This window comes from Nuphar pumila, chromosome 13 (genome assembly GCF_984573655.1).
Source record: "Nuphar pumila chromosome 13, dmNupPumi1.hap1.1, whole genome shotgun sequence".
Lineage (NCBI taxonomy): Eukaryota > Viridiplantae > Streptophyta > Magnoliopsida > Nymphaeales > Nymphaeaceae > Nuphar > Nuphar pumila.
The window spans coordinates 73,878,663-73,900,018 of NC_143261.1; the positions used below are offsets into that span (position 1 = coordinate 73,878,663).

The 21,356-nt window shown below is 37.3% G+C and overlaps 1 protein-coding gene across 1 annotated transcript in view; it reads left to right on the forward strand.

Moving 5' to 3' along the window:
- LOC149818711 (mitochondrial pyruvate carrier 4) overlaps positions 1-20,552 on the forward strand; it is a 46,414-nt gene extending 25,862 nt beyond the window's left edge. Inside the window, exons 2-5 of the mRNA XM_089985501.1 lie at positions 3,387-3,485; positions 3,629-3,681; positions 5,388-5,461; positions 20,241-20,552. Of these exons, the coding sequence (XP_089841627.1) occupies positions 3,387-3,485; positions 3,629-3,681; positions 5,388-5,461; positions 20,241-20,289 (275 nt within the window). The 3' untranslated portion in view covers positions 20,290-20,552. The remainder of the gene's footprint in view (positions 1-3,386; positions 3,486-3,628; positions 3,682-5,387; positions 5,462-20,240) is intronic.
- Positions 20,553-21,356: the final 804 nt, after the last annotated feature.

Genomic DNA, 21,356 nt, shown 5'->3' on the forward strand with positions numbered 1-21,356 from the left:
GAAACAAAGGATGGAAGGGGATTTTTTGTATACTCGGAAAAAAAATTAAAACTTGGAGTCATATGAAAGGAAGCACCCGAATCCAAAAGCCAAGAAGTCTTACTGGGGGGAGAGGAGGTTGACATGGCCGCACCGGAAGTGGCCTCTTTTAGAAGGGGTTGAAGAACATTTACGATTTGTTGAAGAGAGAGGGCTTCATTTGAAGATGATGGGCCTTCTTGAGATGTAGTGGCCATGGCAAGAAGCTTTTTTAACTTTGGACACATGGGTTTGATGTGCCCCGGTTCCTTACAAAAGTAGTAAGTAAGCTTGCTATAGTCCCTCCTTCCTCCTTGTCCACTTGGATTTTGGTTTTTGAAATGAGGAGGCTTGTATGTCTTTAAGTTGTTTCCCGGTCTTGAAATGACATTTACAACTTCATTATATTCATTATTTGAAGGTGTGGCTAATACAGTTGGTATCATTGAGTTTGATAGGCTTGGCGGTGACACTTTCCTTTTCATTCATGATTACAAAAGAGAATATAGGATAGTGAGAGAGAAAGATAGATAAAGAGAAGGAGAATGAGCACAATCACTTGGTCACCACAAACACTTATCCACCAATCACGCACCACAAACTTCTTTGAGTAATGTGTGCCAAAAGAACCAAGCAAATCCTCCGAGAAGGCAAATCACAATCTCACAAACACAATGACCAAGAAACTTCTTCTTGCTCCTACAAGCACGGAAAATGAGGCAATTAATTTCCAAAGATCCAAGAGGTACGAGGCTCTGATACCATGTCACGAAATAAGAGCCTTCATAAATGTCCACCAAAACAAAACTCAAATGGGCATACACCAAAGTGGGCTAACAAAGAGCACACACACAATACCCATAATGGGGATACACAAAAGAACACTCTCAAATATTAGATAATATTTTATTCAATCACCAATAAGCTTGTAAAAGCCTTACAAGAAATAAGGGATTCATCCTCTTTCTATACACAAACAAGAGGGTCAAAATGGGCTCAAAAGAGAGCCCATTGTAGCCGTTGGAGCTAGTACAACGGCTAGATTTCTAGCCGTTAGACGCCCCAACTTCTAGTCAACCCATGGTTGACCGTCCCAAAAAGGGAAAAGACCAAACAATAAAGAAAAATAAACGGTGTAAAATTACAATATATATAATATATATACACGTATATATGTATATAAGTATACATATACATATACATATACATGTTGAGACATGTATAGATACACACACATATATGTACATTACATTTTAACATGAATAACACACAAAACCATTATACAAAATTAAAATAAATATTTCAAATCATATTAAAATATTTAACGAGATTGAAAAACATTACTATTATGAGTTTAATTAAGTCCAACATTAGCACCAAATCACAACATACTTTTGAAATCTTAAAAACAAAACAAAACAAGAAATCATATATAAAGATGATTCCAACAAGCTCAAATATGCACTTATAATCAATCAAGAATCAAAGAATATCATAAAATAGTTATAAGGGAACAATGAACAATTTTCAATAAATTTCTTAAAAACTCCATGAACAAATACTTTCATGTACATAATGCATGAAATAGGAAACATTAGCAAAATTAAATACATATAGAGTTTTAAAATACATACCAAATCAAGATTCCCTTGAATCCAAGCCATACTTCGATCAACATTCCTCACGAAGCACGTACTCAAGCAAAGGATCTCGAATCCACCACCAAAAGCCAAGTACCAAGATGATTATTCTTCACTCTCATACCATGTAATAAAAAAAGGAAAAACAATACAAGAGAATGCCTCTTATTGGCTTACAAGAGCTCAAGAACATAAACAAGCTATGACCACTTGTGGGTCAATACATAAACTCATGCACACAAGCCACTTAGGGGATAAAACACAAGTAAAAAATATAAATTATGAAACAAACAAGTAAAAATGGACTAAGCCAAAACCAAGAAGCAATAGGAAAACCTTGAAAATCTCTTTCGAAATGATGAAGCAAAGTGGCTTATGTGCATGAGTTTATGTATTGACCCATAAGTGGTCGTTTTTTGTCTATGTTCTTAAGCTCTTGTAAGCTCATAAAAGGCATTCTCTTCTGTCATTTTTTCTTTTTTTATTACATGGCAGAGCATAGGACAAAAGATCAAAAACAAATATCAGCAGGAACCATACTAGTGACCATGCACCAACAATACCGGCTATCTAAACTGACAATAAACTCAATTACAACCACAAAAGATGCACACACCTCACCTCACACCAGAGTTACCAGAAGCTTCTTAGATATGTGGGAAGCTCGCTTTGGAAGCGCGATACTCCTTGCTTCCAAAACTTGATGATAATCTTGTTTCTCCCATGCTTCTCCTATGCTTTCCACACGCTTTATCTATTTTTCTTATATGTTTTCTCACTCTACTTTTCTTGTTTTTTTATGTGTTTCCTCTACGCTTCTCACTCACTTTCATGTGCTTTCTCTAAATTGACAGTCGCCATTTTTAGATTTTGTTAAAAATTTAATTTTTGCACTAAAAAATCATGAAATTTAAGAAGTCTCTTTTATTTTGGTTTTTATTTGTGTTTCATTTCTATTCCCATTCGATTCTTATATTGCTTTTTTTTATTCCATGCTTCTTACACATTTTAAATGCATCGCTTCTCGCTTTCGCTTCCCGTATCGTTTCTCGCTTTGACTTCCTAGTCTAGCAACCTTGCCTCACACATGGTTGTAAAGCTGTAAACAACACCATCAGCTACAATGGGGGCACACAAGTCACCATACACATGGTTGTAAACTGATAAAGCAATATCCCTTGTCCACAGAAAAATCACTCAAATAAGAGGAGAGTTGGATAGTTTTAGGTGTGTGTATGAGTGTGTTTGTAGTGAGTTTTTTCTCGTATATTTTTGTGTTTATTTCACATCAATAAAATATTTTATTTTATATCTTGATTCTTCTCTTGTATTTGCATGACCTATGGTATCTAGCCAAAGGCATTTTTTATAATGCACTTGGATTTCATCTATGTTGTTATTTTTAGTTTTTTGTGTCTTGGGTTCCATGCCATTTCATAACAGTTGAGGAAAATTTTCCTTAAGATATGGTCTTTATTATGTTTTCATATTTAGGTTTGTGTAGCTGTTAGATCATTCTATGCTACATATAAAACTTATGAGCAACCTTAACAACCCAGAGCATAAATCACACCCTTCCATTCCATAATAGCCTTTAATACAGGTAGGGCTCCTCATTTGTCATGCCTTTGATTGCTATATCTTCTCTATTTAACTTTGCTTTTTCTTCCTGTTTTGTTTTTTTTTTTTGTTTTTGGCTGTGATATGTCCTAATTATCATGAACGTAGTTCACTTCTGGGCGCCGACTTTTAAGTGGGGAATTAGTATAGCCAATATTGCGGACTTCTCAAAGCCACCTGAAAAAATTTCTTATCCTCAGCAAGTAGGTGAGTTTCACTTTATGCTTGAGAATATATTCTTTGGACAAGGATGGGATTGTGATTCTGTGATCTTCTCTTTATATTATTTTTCAGTTCTGTTATTATGGTTCATCCAATCAAGTAAATTTCTATTTTCCTCTTATATTCAGCTGTCACGTGCACTGGAGTTATCTGGTCCCGCTACAGCACCGTTATAACGCCAGTATGTACACCAAAGCTTTACATGACCATGTAATGTCCTATATTCATGCATTAATTTTGGATTTTATGGGGAAGATCTTGGCATGCTGTCATTCTTGTACATGAAGGTAATATAATTTCATTGTGCATTATATGTTCAGTTTGCTGAAAGTGTACCCTAATAACAACTTAGAATAAACTTCTGCCAGAAATACATAAATGTCTAGTTTGGAGAATCATAAAGGCCACATGTAGGACATGTTCACTTTCCTCTTTTTGTTTCTCGTAGCATTCTATTTGTTGTCATGAGGCCTAGTCATGAATTTTTTCCTTCTGAGATATAACAGAGGGTGTAAATATAGGACCAGAAAAGGTTACTTGGGAACTTCTACATCCTAATATTTACCTTAGAGTGCATATAAACTCTCAAGATGGTCTCACAAAAGTGAGAAAAAATACTTTCTGGATTCCTCTCTCTCTCTCTCTCATGGTGTGTGCTTGTGCCCCACATACATACATAGAGCACTAGCAGTGTCTAACTGTTGCTTCCTCTAAATGGTTTGTAAGATCGGTAACCTACAACACCCCCCAAGCTCATTTTCTGTTATTGAATGCTGCTATCTGTGAGGCAATGAAAATATGGAGTGCAACAATGGAGATTGTAGTTCTATGGTTATGGTGATAGGGATGATAAAGATGTGGTTTTGTGAAAGAAAATCCTAAGAGGGGTGAAAGTTCTAATTGTGGCCATGTCACATGGATGATATAAACTCTCAAGATGGTCTCACAAAAGTGAGAAAAAATACTTTCTGGATTCCTCTCTCTCTCTCATGGTGTGTGCTTGTGCACACATACATACATAGAGCACTAGCAGTGTCTAACTGTTGCTTCCTCTAAATCGTTTGTAAGATCGGTACCCTACAACACCCCTCAAGCTCATTTTCTCAGTTATTGAATGCTGCTATCTGTGAGGCAATGAAAATATGGAGTGTAACAATGGAGATTGTAGTTCTATGGTTATGGTGATAGGGGTGATAAAGATGTGGTTTTGTGAAAGAAAATCCTAAGAGGGGTGAAAGTTCTAATTGTGGCCATGTCACATGGATGATACTTGTATTTGCTGTAACGCTGGTACAGTTGGTATGGCACCTGCTTTTGAAAAGAGGGTGTTGGCATATGTATATATGTAGGTATATGTGCACACAGACATCCGTGTATGCATATATCTATGTATTTATGCATGGTACATGCATGCATGTTTGCAGGCAGAGAGAGAGGGCATTTTGCCCGTGATCCATAGCATTCTGATCATTCAGCAGGCCCAAAGTAAAAAAAGAAAAAAAAAAAGCTCAACAAAGCCTGGATCTTTTAGAACTTTGGAAAAAATTGTAATTTTTATTTTTGAAATTGGTGATTTTTAAACATGATATGAACTAGTACATTGAAGGATAAACTCCTGAATTTGGGGAGGCCTTGGGATTTTCTAGATAATTTTTGTCATCTTTGTAATTCTTTATGATTACTATTTGTGCCATACTCTCAGATTTCTTGCTAGAAAAAGAAGGAAAGTTTAGTTTAATTTTAGTAGTGTACCTGGTCTTTGTGTTTAGATACAAACTAAGGAAATTTCATTCATTTATTCATTACAATTACTTCGATTAAAACCTAATTGAACATGCCATGCACTGTTGTTGACACTGGTTCTATTTTCATGTCCTAATGCTACAGAAAAATTGGAACCTCTTCAGCGTGAATGTTGCCATGGCAGGGACTGGTCTTTATCAACTTTCTCGTAAAATTCGGTAATTGGATTTTTTATACTATTTCAGTCAATCTTGTAGTAAATTGTTGTGGATAATTCGTTCTGATTAAGCTTTCAAAAAGTTGTAAGTTCTCATATGGAATAAACAAAATTCTTTCCATTGTTCAACTGCTTCAACTGTCAGGTTATTTATGATTCATCTGATTGTGTTCGCTCCTTTCAATCCTAGGGACTCAAATTTGATAATCATAAGGTTTTTGTTGTTACTAAAAGCCTCTTATCTTAGTCTCAACAGTTTTAAATAATGAAAGTTGAGCTTTTATCTAAGATCATACTATCATTTTATCTCCAATGTATTTTTGTTAGTTTATTGACATGTTTTGCCATAAGAGCACTTTTATTTGGTCTATGAATCACTCACTTTTTCTTGTGCGTGAAGGAGATCTATAGTTATTTTCCGGTAGATTGTATAAGTTGGTACTATCTTTCGGTTAGTTTCTTTGTGGGTACAGTTATTTAAATTGCGTCAAGTAAACTAAATTGAATCCGCACAATAAAAATTCAGAAAAACATATTACCAAAATTTTCAGAGGTTAAAAATCAAGGAAAAATTCCAGTGTATTAACTGTATCATCTATGAAAATATCTCATCAAACTAATGGATTAATCCTTAAAAAAAATCAAACTAATGGGACTACCATGTTCATAATTCAATTATGTGCATCAGCAAATAATACAAAAAAATGAAGTTTTGGATCTTCCAATTGCATAATTCAGAGCTGAATAAACATAGTTGGACCAGGCCTCAGATTGCACCATCCTAGCCAAGGAATGCAAGATTTGAGCTATTCCCGCTTGGCTATCAGAAACAAGATTTTATTCCTAGTAGTGCATCAAATGAACTTTTGGAATTGATAGAAGATGAAGCCCAAAAGGTAAATGGCTTCCGGTCAAGGGTTCTAAAGGATTTCATGGATAAGCTTAAAACATAAAAGAGAAAACCTGGTCAAGCCATCTATCACTTTAAGGTAGATGAAGTCATTGAGTCTTTTGTGCTCCAATTTGTTTCTTCTTTTGGTATGAATTTGCTCAAAGGCACTTCAGTTTCTCTCGCATTTACTTGCACTACAATGTTTGACTTAGAATGTGAATGACTAAAACTCTTATATTTAGAACATCACTTCCAAACTTGGCCACCACAAATCTAAAAAAAACAAGAAAATGAGAAATCAATTATAAGACAATAACATATATACAATAATACAAAACTTCATAACTAAATAACAATTTGAAATTAAAATTGAAATAGACAAAATAAATTGCTTAGATGCATTGTGACACAGTTTCACATTGTTGTAAGTCTCCCCATATTATACAATGCATTATCATAAATTTTCATTTTCTTATGAATTTGATCTTGAATGCTATAATCAGGTAAGGGTGGCAATCGTGTCGGGTTGGCGGGTCAGCATACCTCAACCTGAACCCGACCCGTTTATTAAACGGGTCGGCTGTGGCAAACACGAACCCGGCCCGTTTAATAAACGGGTAACCCGACACGACCCACCAACCCATTTAATAAATGGGTTGGGTCGGGTAAACAAGTTCTCAAGTTTGCGGGTCAGGTTGGCGGGTTGACCCACCCGCCTAACCCGTTTATTAAACGGGTCAACCGGGTTGGCATACCCCTAACACGAACCCGACCTGTTTAATAAACGGGTTAGGCGGGTCGCCCCGTTTATTAAACGGGTTTATTTTTTCCAAACCCGAACCCGCCTAAGAGGCGGGTTGGCGAGTCGTGTCAGGTTTTGCCACCCCTATAATCAAGGTTGAGTCTTTCAATACAATCCAAAAGTCTCTTGTTGACTTTCCTGTTCATTTTAAAAGGGAGTATCTAAATACAGGGCTTAAATAGTATGCTGCACCATGAAGAGGTATGAAGTTGATGAGTCCATCTATGATCAATGATGTTTCATATAAGTATGTAGATTTTATTTTTTCTTCCAATTATCTCTAATGGCCTATTTTGCCTTATCCATGTCCTCATAGAGATAACCCATACTTGGTTTGTCTTCACTGTCAACTAATCGAAGCACCTTCACCAAAGGTATAGTTATTATCAATAACTTCACGAATGAATCCTAGAATTCACTTTTGAATACAATATCTATAATTTTTCTGGGCTTTCTTTTGTGTGCATAGGGGATATGCATTCCACTCTTCTGATGAAAATAATTTTTTTAGTGCAACTTTATTCTTTACTAAACTTTGCACTGTAAAAAAATTCGTAGCAAATCTAGTAATTGTATTACAAATCAATTCAGCACCACTAGTGTATTTTTTCATTAGGCTCAAAACTATGGTTGTCAGTTGAGGAAGCGGGAGTGGGAAGCGATACGGGAAGCGGGAAGCGAGGCACTTTCAAAATTTTAGGAAGCGGGAAGCATGGAACCACTTAGGAGCGAATCGGGAATCGTCTTGGAAGCGAACCGGAAGCGAGGGGGAAGCGAAAAAAATAAAAATAAAAAATAAAAAAAATGAAAAAAATGGGGGGGGGGGGGAGCATGATGGGAAGCACGCTTCCCATTTAAAAATGGTGCTTCCCCGCGAGTTTCGGAAGCACGACGTTTCACGCTTCCAAAGCGCGCTTCCCTACTTACCTAGGTGCTTTCGATAACTCTGCTCAAAACCCATGCAAAATTATAAATGAATTTAGTAATTTCTTGGCAACATTCAATTGTTTGATGTACCTCATCGATGTTGCCAATGTCTTCAAACATGAGATCTATGTAATGGGCAACACATGTGGTCCAAAAGAATGACCCAATTTTTTTTACCAATCCTTTACCTATCACCCTATAATTTGTTGTATTATCAGTAATGAATTGCATGATATTTTGAGGTTCAACCGCTACAACAACCTGATAAAAAACTCTAAGCAATACATTTGATGTCTTGGGCATATCAGACAGATCAATTGATTTAAAAAACATGGTTCCTTTGGGGCAATAGACAAAAAAATTTATCAAGATCCTCGACTTTCTATCTGTCCACCCATCTGCCATGATGCTACACCTAGTCTCTCTCTACGACTGCCTCATCTCATCACAATATGCCTTCACTTCTTTCACATTAGCATCTAAAATATTTTCTCTAAAAGAATGATACGAAGACATCTTGTATCCAGGCCCGATACTGATTATGACATCTGTCATAACGTGAAAATGAAAAGAATTGACCGTATTAAAGGGAATGTAGGCATCATAGAACCATCTCTCAACTGTGACATCCGCTTGCTCGACTAAATGCTGAGGAGTCATAGCAGTACGAATGTTGGGTTGCGACCCAGTGGCAGTCCTAGGAGAAAAAAAGCTCTTAATAGAGAGCCTCTAGCTCTACCTCCTGGTCCTCCTCTCAAAGAACTCCCTCTTGCTCCTATTCTTTCTCCTCCTCTTCTTTTTGTGCCCCGCAGTGGCAACCGTGAAACTACTACTGGAATCCGTCACACCTTTCCCCTTCTCTCCAAAACTTCCTACTTCTAATCCTATGCTATGGGCTATAGGATCAGAAGTAGGGAGCTCATCTTCATAATACACATCCTCCCAGAGCTTTCGATACTCCATTTCTGCCTCATTCATCTCTTTTTCTTGTCTTTTTCCTCTCAAATCATTAAGTAATTATTGGTATTGTCATTTTACGACATCCAACAATTTGCTTGACGTACATGCTTGCACATTATGATGTGTCTCTGCTAAATGATGCTTCAACTGAGAGATATCACTCGAAAAACTATTTTTGCAATAGTTGCATTTGATTCTTAATCTGTTTTCACGCGTTATTTGAGTGCACCATTGCTATGCCAGATCTTCCGATGCCATCTTTTTCAAAAAACACTCAATAACAAGCAAAAAATATTTTTTTTTTACCTTAACCCACTTCCTTGGGTAAAAAAATGGGTGAAAATGCACTCTTGAGAAAATCGCAAAAGCCCTCTCCCTTGTGCATGAATCAACCCCAAATCGATCTCACGGAACCTAGGGTGTGTGGGTTCTCTTTCAATAGCCTCTACTAATGTGTAGAAGTCGGTTCTTAAGAGGGGTTTTAAACTCAAAATAAAAAGATTGAGTTTCAGGTCTTTTTTAATGCTCCAAACCCCGATACAAGTGTGTATTGTATCGTTATATCAAAAAGTAACAATACGGATCGTACGATACAACACAATACGAACAACCATGTTTTAAATCATTCAATAAAGGTTAAGATAAGACAAATATGACAAACATGGATCAATCATACATTATGTTTTAGAAGCAACTAATGCATATATGAATGAATCATGAAAGAATTTAGAGCCAATGAAAGAGTCACTTATGGACCAATTACAACAAAACTTTTCCAAGAGAAAACAACTTATTAGAGATTTTGCTCGAAAGGACGTGTTTCAGTATAATTTCCATTGTTGGGCTACAAGAATGAATAGCACCACCAACCACTTAGATAGACCCATCATAGCCACCATTCATCCCACTAATACCTCTATGTTCAAGTTCATGCCGTCTGCGAGTTGATGCTATTGTCATTGTCTTAATAGCCAATATCTTGCTCTCCCTCAATTTCAGCATGAAACCTGATGCTCAGGCAGATTTTGTGTTGCAGCCGCTACCCACAACCTTAGGATCTATGCTATGGTACATCTCAGCGGTTTGTGAGGTACAGAAAAAATAGGGTCAAACGATTAAATTGAGTAGGTTAAAATCTGTCACATGGTTGCAGGTACGGGTGCTGAGCAATTTCAAAAATTTTGGACACGGGAACACGGCTATATATATATATATGTATATATATATATATAACAATAACAAGACTTGGTCAAAGTTGTGCCTATTAGGGAACACAACTATATATATATATAACAATAATAAGACTCAACTATATATATATATATATATATTTTTAAAAAAATATATAAAAAGATTGATTTTTTTTTTAGTTTTTATACGTCTTTTGCCCTAAAAATGAACAAAAATAGACTCGGTCAAAGTTAACTAAGACCAAAATGTGGACGGACTCAGCCCCGGTGCATTGACCGAGTTTGACACTTGGTTGACCGTGTCCGCCCTGTGTCCGAAGCTGCACCCGTGTCCGCATCCGTGTCGGGGCGTGTCGACGCGGGTGCGTCGACCTTACCGCCGAGTTCATGTGACTTAGGTTAAAACTATGTTTGGTACGTAAATCGGGAAGGTATTCTGGTTCAGATCTGAAAGAACCCGATCTTGAGCTTCTAGAGTGACCTAGGGACGTGTGTTGAAGTCTAATATAGGTGTTAGAGTCAGAGAGGTTAGGCTAGGTCATTGGGAGGCTAATAAGATCAAACAAAAGAGACTACATGTTCTGTTGAATCGGCAGGGTGCAGTTTTGGTATTTTGGGTCCCGGATGTGGTTAGGGTCTTAACTAAGTTTGGGATTAGTTTCAAGGGTAGTGTAGCAGGTTTAGGGAGGTCCTAAAGGGGTCTATGCGTTCAAGTGTGTTCAGGGTATGTGCAGAAGATCCGAAAAGGCAAAACAGCCCGCAAAACGGGACTGCATTGCTCCTTCGAGTGCGGTCTTGTTCCAAACGGCTTATACAGTTTTAGGAAAGGTTAGGTACTAGGCCTAAAGTATGATAGAAGTCCAGGGAGTGTATAAATACCTGGGACAAAGCTGAAAGGATGACTGATCAGTAGAACCATGACTAACAGGGCTCCAACATTAGCTTTCGTAGGTAAGGAAGCGCTCCATTGCAAGACAAGGGTACAAGAAGGGCTTGATCCCTTGAAAGGTATGAAAGACCATCCTAGGGAAGCTTGGCCTTACGTGAATCACATTAAGGAGACAGAGAAACATGAGGGAGAAGAGAGAGCGAGAGAGAGAGAGAGGGACGTCTAGAGAGAGAAAGATATGTTATGAGAAAACTTCAATATTATTTTGTTCAATATATAAAATAGGAACTTCAACCATCTATTTATAGAGTGATTGTCTATTTATAAAGAATCCTACCAAGAATAAGAAACTTAATAAAAGAGAGGCTCCTAGAGGCCAATCTCTATCAGGACTCCTATATTAGTTAAAACTCCTAAATAGTTAAGAAAGAGAAACAATTAAGACTCTAGCTAATTAATAACTAATTAATTTCAAGAAGGATTCAAGAAGCCTATGGAAGTGGGCGACGTCCCATGATGGTGTCCTGGTTCACACCCCCTATGTGGGTCCTGCCGGATGGCCTTCCTTAGTTATGACACATACATGTATCAAAATCTCTTCTCTTCTAGTATGGACATGTGTCCATTGACTTTTCTACATGTGAGGAGGACACATCAGTTGCCACATCACTCTCCTGGGTCCCACCTAGGCTTGAACGGCCCTGCAGGGAAAGACGTGTGGATCTTGGAGCTCAGATTCACACCAACTCTTGAAATTCGGGCCATAACACTTTGCAAACTTAAAAAGGCTCTTTAGTTTCTAAAACAAGCCTCAAGAGCTTGGTATGATAAAATTGTTGAACATTCTTACTTTCGTGGCTCTGTTGGTTCTAGCTCTAATTACGGTTTGTTAAGTTGTACCTTCTGTTCACTTCAAAATGAAAGATTTGGGTGTGTTAATTCACTTCCTTTGTTGGGAAGTGCAAAATTTCATGTAGAGGATATTTTATCTCAAAAAGGTCTTGTAGAAAGATTATCTCCCAAGTTTGAAATAGAGAAAAAAACCATGTTTCTCTTCACATAAATTTTAAAACAGTTGGTTCTTTTCAGGTCCACATCCTTGCCAAGCTCTTGTAAGTAGTTGTATTTACTTATTAGAAGCTCGATATTGCATTTATCGTCAAGTTTGTTAGCAGGCTTATGCAAGCACTTGCATAAACAACATTATTTTTCATATTTACATGGAGAAACCACCCCCAAGATCAGAGACCTAGCCATGTTGGCTTTGCTTGTCATACTTACGGTCGCTGTCCTGGCAGCTTACCCCTTGCCCCCAGCCCCAGGGAGTCGCCATGCTTCGGCTTGCTCAAGGGGTGATGCCCATGGGATTTGAACGCATTTACAGGCTGCAAAAGAATTTTGATGTATCCACTCTCTACTATTGACACTGGTTTCATGTTCCAAAAGAGGGGGGAGCATTTTGGGTGTAGATTTGGACGATTGGAAGTCCACACTTTGCTCTTTCTCATGAATTGGCATGCCTATTTGTCCAAAATGAATGTTGAATTCAAAGCATCTTTTCTTGCCACACTAGAATATGTATGGCTATCATAGTTGGTTGATAATGTTCATTCTCTTATTTGCAAATCTCTCATTATATATGGTGAAAACCAAAGCACTATAAAGCTTGTGACAATTCTGTGTGATCATGATTGACTTGAGCATGTTCCAATTCAAACACCATTTTATGCATGGAAAGGTAATTGGAAGAGCGACTCAAGTGAAGGAAATGAGAAGCAAAGTGAATGTTGCAAATGCTTACACTTAAGTCATGCTCTCCAAAGGCTAATTTGAATTTCTTGGAGCAAACTTATTCTCATATCTAAAGAATTGTCACTAACCGGTGGGGAAGGTGGTAGATTTTACAAATAATGTGTTACAAGAGCAATAAAGTAAGCACAAGCTTTAAGTCCACAAAGGGACGAAGAAATTGAAAAGATTATCACGACTGGGTCTGGATCCTTGTCTGGATCTCAGGATCCAGACCCAATCTGTTTTTAAGTTGTATTTAAACACATGCTCATTAATGGCATGTTGTAAATTCTATACTTTGTGTAAAGGGTGTTTTTGTACCCTAATAAAATGTACGTGTGTATATCTAATACATAATACAACAGACCCTAAGAGTGTGGGGTTTTTCTGCAGCCATCGATATCTCTCTCCCTCTTTGCTTTTCTTTCTTCTATGCTGAAGGTGGGATACCATTTCTAACATGGTATCAGAGCAACAGATCCCTTGAAGATCCTGTCCAGCCTCCTTACTATTCTCTAAGGTATTTTCCTCTTGATTTTCATCACTTCTTCCCTTCTTCTCAATCCAACGATTTCTTCTTATCATGTTTCTTTCCTCTTTCTCTATTCCTCTCTTCATATAGCATATTCTTTTCTGATCCATAAATTTTTTTTTATTTCCCGCAAATCTGAATTCATGTTTGCGTGATTTCAAAGATTGAAATCACGTCAAACCCGTCCCTTATCTTTCCTCATAGTTAAGGTCAGAACTGAATCTGATCTGTCTACTTTTGTGCATTCGCTGTAGTTCCTTAATTGATTAAGATCATTCTGCCTACCTCTCAACTTTGGAATTTTCCCTTTTAGAAAGAAAATACGATTAGATAAAACACGTTATTTTCATATTAACGTGCCTTCTTGCTAATTGATCCATATTTCTTTTAGAGCAGTTTCTTTTCTTTCTCACTGCATATTTTGTTTTCTGTCTCGGGTCTGCAGGTCAAAAAAAAAAAAACAACAGCCGAGTTTCAAGTTTACTTTGTTTGCTCTAAAAGTGATTTTCCTTTCCGTCTCTTAATCCTTTTTGTTTTTCACCCATTGACTATGGACTCATTCCCTTCTTCGCACTGTGGTCTATCTTCCAACTTTCTCAGTCAGCTTGTGTCTGAGAAACTGAACAATTCCAACTTTTTAACCTGGAAGAGACAAATCATCCCATTCATAAGGAGTCAGGATCTTTCTGGACATCTGGATGACTCTATTCCTGTCCCTCCAGAGTTCTTATCACAGGAAGGCAAGAATGGAGAGGGTGAAACTTCAATTACATTTGTTAGAAATCCAGAGTATGTATCCTGGATGAAGCGAGATCAGGATTCGGTTGCCTACATCACTTCCACTTTGTCACAGGAGGTGCTTGTGGCAATCCCAGATGACTGCTCAGCTATGCAGTTATGGCATCGTCTTGTTCAGCCATATTCTCAAGTTTCTCCATAATTTTATTTTTAAAGAAAGAGTTTCAAATGTTGAGGAAGGACTCCATGACGGTCATGGAGTACTTAAACAAAATGAAGACTATCACATATCAGTTGGCCATCGTGGGTTACGCGGTCAGTGACAAAAATATGGTGCAACAGACCTTAAGCGGGCTGGGACCCGATTATCACATGGTGGTTACTTCCTTGCTGTGTTTGCCAGACTTACCTACTTTTGAAGATCTACGTGCTAAGCTCTTACAATATGAGATGACCTTGAAGGGATTCTCCTTAGGTATTCATAATCCCATTGGAGCACATGAGGTCCTTGCCACATGTGTTACATATGGTCGAGGACGTGACAAGTGGGAATCTCAGGAAAGGGGAGGTCAAGAGAAGAATGGACAAGGAGCCCGTGGAATTTTATCTACTCTCAGTATGTCTCCTAATCTGCAAAGGCAAAGGACGATACCTATCTGCTTTCTCTGCAACAAAAGGGGGCACATCAAAGCAAATTTCTGGTATAACCCGCAAAATCGAGGAAAACAATTGGAGACAAGAAAGGGAACAAATACATTGAAGAATACTGGGGAAGTCAAACAACTGTTGTTATCTGCCTTGGCTGAATTGAACATCAAACATAATGATCACGGTACTTGTTATGTTGATTCTAGTGCAACCATCTATGTTACTGGTGATGCTGGTAAGCTCCTAAATCTTGCTCCTTATGTTGGTAGAAATAGTATATTCACTGGAGATGGGTCTCATCACCATATTTCGCACATTGGAAATTCTGTAATTCCTATGTCCAACTCTTCTCTTGCTCTTTCAAATGTCATTCATGCTCCTAATATCAAGAAAAATATTGTTTCAGTATCTAAACTTGATGACATTAATGCTTCAGTCGAGTTTACCCCTTTTTCTGTTCATGTTAAGGACCTTCACACGAGGGAAACATTCGCTAAAGGAAAACAGCAAGGGAATATGTACGTGTTCCAAGAGAATCCTTCCTCTCGTGTTTAACCTGTTGATTCCATCTTGAAGCTCACTTCATCATCATCAGCTTCTCCTGAGAGTGTTTTTAATCTTTCTGAATGTATTGAGCCGAATCTTTGGCATGGTCGTCTGGGTCATTGTAGTAGTCGTTTTATTGATAAGCTTGTTTCAAGCAGTCTTATTCCCAAGTCAAGTTTGAATTTAAATGTCGATAATAAAAAATGTTCCGGTTGTCTTCAGTGTAAGAGTCATGTTCTTCCATTTCATTCCATTAATAAAAGAGCTTCAAGACCATTTGAAATTATATGTTCTGATGTTTGGGGTCCCGCTCCAGTTCCTTCCACGTCTGGAACTAGATACTATCTCATTTTTGTTGATAGCTATTCTCGATATAGATGGATTTTTTTCATGAAAAGTAAATCTGAAACCTTCAAATTGTTTCAGAATTTTCATACCTTTGTTCAAAATAAATTCTCTGAGAATATTACATGTTTCCAATGTGATGGAGGGGGTGAGTTCTCTTCAAATGACTTTATTAATTTCCTCCAGACAAATGGAATAAGTAGGCAGGTGTCTTGCCCTCATACACCTCAACAGAATGAGATTGCTGAACGGAAGCATCACCATATTGTTGAAAGTGCAATAAGCATGATGCATGATAGTAATCTTCCAGTTACCTTGTGGGCAGAGGCCTTTCATACAATAGTCTATGTCATAAATCGATTGCCCATGAATATCTTGGAAAACAAATCTCCCTATTTTTCTTTGCATTGTGTGTATCCAAATTATCACGATTTGCATGTATTTGGGTGTGTATGTTATGTTCATGTTGACAGTTCAATGCGACACAAGTTTCAGGATAAAGCTTTACAGTGCAGATTTGTGGGATATGCTGATGATTACAAAGGATATAGATGCTATGATCCCGTGAGTAAACACATCAAGATATCCAGAAATGTTGTGTTTGATGAATCCAATTTTGGTCATAATGTAGTCACTCTTGAAATTGAAACTTACCACCCTTGGCTCAACTCAGATCTCTTTTCTAGTATTGATGGTGTTTGCTCTACAGACTGTAATCGAAGAGATGAGGCAAACGTGTCTACTGCTGTGCAAAGAACTCAGGAAAGTGTGATCTCTGAATCATCATTGGCTCCCGAAAGGTATAAATGCATTGTTTACTCTTGACGTGAGAAGGAGATCTTCCCCAACCCTAATCAGGAGCTGAATTCTCCTTTTGCTTCCATTCAATCACCTGTACACAGAAGGTCTACCCGGACTCGGCATCCTATTGATAGGTGGGTTAGTTATGAGAATTTCACAATGGATTTTCAACTTTTCTTAACCGCCTTGGGCAAAGAAGATCAACCCACCACGTTTTATCAAGCAGTAAATTCTAAAAGATGGATTGAAGCTATGAACGAAGAAATGGAGGCTCTTCATGAGTGTGGCACTTGGGATATAGTTTCCAGACCACACAATCAAAATGTGGTTGGTTCAAAGTGGGTGTATAAGATAAAGTATAAACCGGATGGTACTATCGAGCAATACAAGGCTCGACTGGTTGCCAAAGGCTTCACACAGGAGCCAGGAGAAGACTATGATGAGACCTTCAGTCCAGTCGTGAAAATGGGTACTATCCGCATTATATTGTCATTGGCTATTGAGCACCAATGGACTCTTAGTCAACCGGATGTAAAAAATGCCTTTCTCCATGAAACTCTGAAGGAGGAAGTATATATGGAGCAACCCACTGGGTATGCTGATGGGAACTCCAAAGAATACGTGTGCAAATTAAAGAGAGCTATATATGGTTTGAAACAGGCATCTCGATCTTGGTTTGATAGTTTCTCTCTTGAATTAGAAAAATATGGTTTTAATCGGTCTCTTCTTGACCATTCTCTTTTCATATTCAAATGTGCAAATATAGTTACCCTGTTATTGATATATGTTGATGACATTATCATTACAGGTAACTCTAATGAACATATTGAACAGGTCAAAGAACTTTTGAACCACAGATTTAAGATGAAAGATCTTGGTAAACTGCGATATTTTTTTGGAGTAGAAGTTGATAGGACTCCTGAAGGTATGACACTTACTCAACATAAGTATACTGTTGATGTTCTTAGCAAGGCAGGTATGACAGACTGCAAGCCCCTAAGCACACCCAGTGTACTTCATCAGAAACTAAGTTCTCAAGATGGAGATTTGTATGAGGACCCTACAGGATATCGCAGGGTAGTCGGAATGCTTCAGTATCTTACCTTCACTCGACCTGACATTGTCTATTCGGTCAATCAGGTATCCCAGTTCATGCATGAACCACATATTGGACATATGAAAGCTGTTAAACGCATTCTTCGATATTTGAAGAGAACTATTGGCGATGGTCTTCTATACAGAAAGAGTATGCATGACCATCACATGCATGAACTTCTTACTTACACAGATGCAGATTGGGCAGGAGATCCAGATGAGCGTAGATCAGTCTCAGGATACTGCGTTTTCATTGGCCTAAATCTTGTCTCCTGGAGCAGTAGAAAACAAAAAGCCATTGCCAGGTCAAGCACAGAAGCTGAATACAGATCAATGGGAGCTGCTACAGCCGAAGTGACTTGGATCAGACACCTGTTGACAAAAGTAGGAGAATCGATTTCTAAAAGCATTCTCTTGTGTGACAATCAAAGTGCTATCAACATGTCATTCAATCCCATCTATCACAGTCGTGCCAAGCATATTGAAATTGATCAACATTTTGTAAGATAGAAGGTCGAAGAGAAGGAAATTGAACCAGAATAAGTTCGGACTGCTGATCAAGTTGCTGACTTGTTTACAAAAGGACTTATCAAAGACAAATTTTGGATGTTAAAAGGCAAGTTGTTCATGGTTCAAAACCATGTCCAACTTGAGGGAGGGTGAAAAGATTATCACGACTGGGTTTGGATCTCAGGATCCAGACCTCATTAATGGCATGTAAATTCTATACTTTGTGTAAAGGGTGTTTTTTACCCTAATAAAATGTACGTGTGTATATCTAATACAGAATACAGCAGACCCTAAGAGTGTGGGGTTTTTCTGCATCCATCAATATCTCTCTCCCTCTCTGTTTCTCTTTCTTCTATGCTGAAGGTGGGATACCATTTCTAACAGAAATAACACACCAAAGTGCTAATACAAGAGCCACAAAGGGCAACACCACATGAAAAATAAATATTTTTATTAAGGAGAGCACTTAGAAAGTGGATACAATATAAGATGGGCTGAAGGCCCTTTTTATAGAGAAGTGGGGAGGCCAATATAGCTGTTGGGCCTCCCCAACGGCTAGAAATAGAGCCGTCGAGGAGGTCCCAACGACTCTATGGCCCATTTACAATAATGCCCCCTTTATATTATTATATTATAATAAAAATAAAAAAACTAAAGGATAACAAAGACAAATATGCCCCTAGTGGGCATGAGCTATACAAAGTGTTGAAATGACCACAATGCCCTTGATGGGTATTTTGATTTACAAAGGAATATATATATATATATATATATATATATATATATATATATATATATATATACAAGAATTTACAAAGGGAATGTTAAAAATTGATTTTTTTTAAGAATATTACTATTATTTAGTGTTGACCTATTTATTTATTTATTGTTTTGAGTGAATGTAGAGAGGACAGTTCTATAACACACTGTCCTCTATTTTAATGGATCCCATTGCACATGTGCGGTTAACTTGTGTTTTTCACATTCTTTCTATTCATCCAACCAACACCCCTTAGCTTGCCTGAATTGTTTAGTATATCTTCAACCGTGAGCCAAGAACATTCCTTGTTGATTGCACAACTGTGTTTATTCTTCTATTCACAATATCCTCCATTGACAATGTAAAACTTTTTTTTATGGAAATTAAAATTTCAAATCTTCATGTAAATAAATAAATACATGCACACACACTCATTATATATATCCCTTTACGTCATAAGTCACTTTAGGATGTGAATCAATCAATTCTGAGTGTGCGGAAGAGTGGACATCCAGCTTTGTCTTCATATAATTGTTGCTTCTTGTAGCTATTGAATTGTATTTACAAGAATTGAAATGGTAATTTACTTTCGTTTTCTGTGTTGACTATTCCTCTCCCTGTAGGTTGATCAAGTCCTTGTCTACTCAACTAGGTTGCATTATTTGAAAAGCAATTTGGTTTCAGTAATTGAAACTTTTTCAATTTTGCTTTCACATCGTGGCTTAAGTTGAAAACTGAGTTAGCTTCACCTATGATTCATGATAGATTACCAATTCTTGGTGCTTATTTAGCTTTCGTGAACCCTCTAGAAAATGAGATTTGGAAAATAATAGTCCAGATGTGCGTCAGAATGCATATTTGGTATAGTTATTCGCAAAAGGTAAGGTTAAATCAGTTCAGTTTCAGTATAGATTTTGTCATCATGCACTATTGAAGGAATTTGGCTCATATGCACGGTGCCTTTTAATGATGTATAGATTGTGATAATTTAGTTTGTTGAGCCCTCCATCTACTCTGGCTTGTAATCAAGGTCTTGTTGTTGGCACATGCATAAATTCGTAAAGTAGCAGCCCAACTGTTTACCCTTTCCAACTGTCAGGACAAAAATTCTTGTGTTTCGCTGCCAGCAAAAAAAGATCTAAAACACACTTTTAAAACCATATTTTTTATGTATCAAATGAAGGAATTTATTCTATTTCATAGTCTTTTCTTTGGGAAAAGTTCAGTTAATGGAAGCTGCTTTTGATTGGTATCTTCATATTGGAATAGAGATGGAAATTTTGCTGTCTATATTTGTTCCATTGTATCTCGATTCTGACTTCTGGTGCAATGCCATCTTTCTCAATTTCTTCAGGCAGGATTTCTTATCTGAAAAGCAGGAGGCTGCTGCGATCGAGGACTAAAATTGGTTGTTCCTCGGTGTTGAGCCCATGACGTTAAAAGGAATTTATACGTCACAAAGCTATGAGAAGACGTGAATAACATCGTGTCACCCTTAATTTGTTCTTTCGTTATAAGTTCTAATAATCATGGAAGCTTATCATACTCGTACTACCGTTGTAATGGAAGTTTATACTTGTTGCTGCCCAGTGAGTGGGCTTAGTGTTATAATCATACTATGTACTTGTATTGCATTCAATTATTTACTGAGATTTCTTGTTGAAAATCCTTAGGGGAGATGCAGCATGGATCAGGTCAGGGGCATCCCTAGGATCTTGGATCACAGTAGCCATCCTTCCTCTGCTATTCCTCGGAGGACTATTCTCCTTGAAAATCCATTGATTAATCCGCACAATAACCGGTCAACCTCAGCAATTAACTCATTAGCAAATCGTGATTAATTAGGAATCAATAATTTGTGATTAATTGTCTGTTACCTATTTAAATTTTTGACGATAATAAGTAAAACTTGGAAGACAAGCAAATAAATAAATAAGCTTAAGTGTGATATTAAGATCAGAAGTATATTAATATCCTCTTTTTGAATTAAAAAGGGTTTTTTGCAAATTAGTCCCTGCCTTATGGCTGATTTGTAAAATGGTCCCTGCCTTATCCAATTTTGTAAATCCGTCCCTCTTATACTTCATCCTTGCAAAGTGATCTCTGATTGCAGCCGTTAGATGCCTATAAAGTGAGCATTCTGCCCTCATTGAAGGATGTTTTTGCAAAAGGTTAAGTGAGGGTCAGTTGTGCAAATATACTTAAAACTGGCACCTCAGACACTACGACTCTACGAGAGGATTTTGAAAACAAAGAACATACGGGATTGCTGGGTCGATATGCAAAAAATCAAAATGTAGATAACAAACATCTGAAAATTTTATCATAACTAAATGTAAAACAATAAAGAAAATTCAAAATATGAAAAATTCAAAATTTCTGGTATACAAGGATGCGGAATCGGAAACATTAAAAAGTTTCTCAAAAATTCAAAATTCATAAGATCCAAAAAATCCAAAAAAACATATTA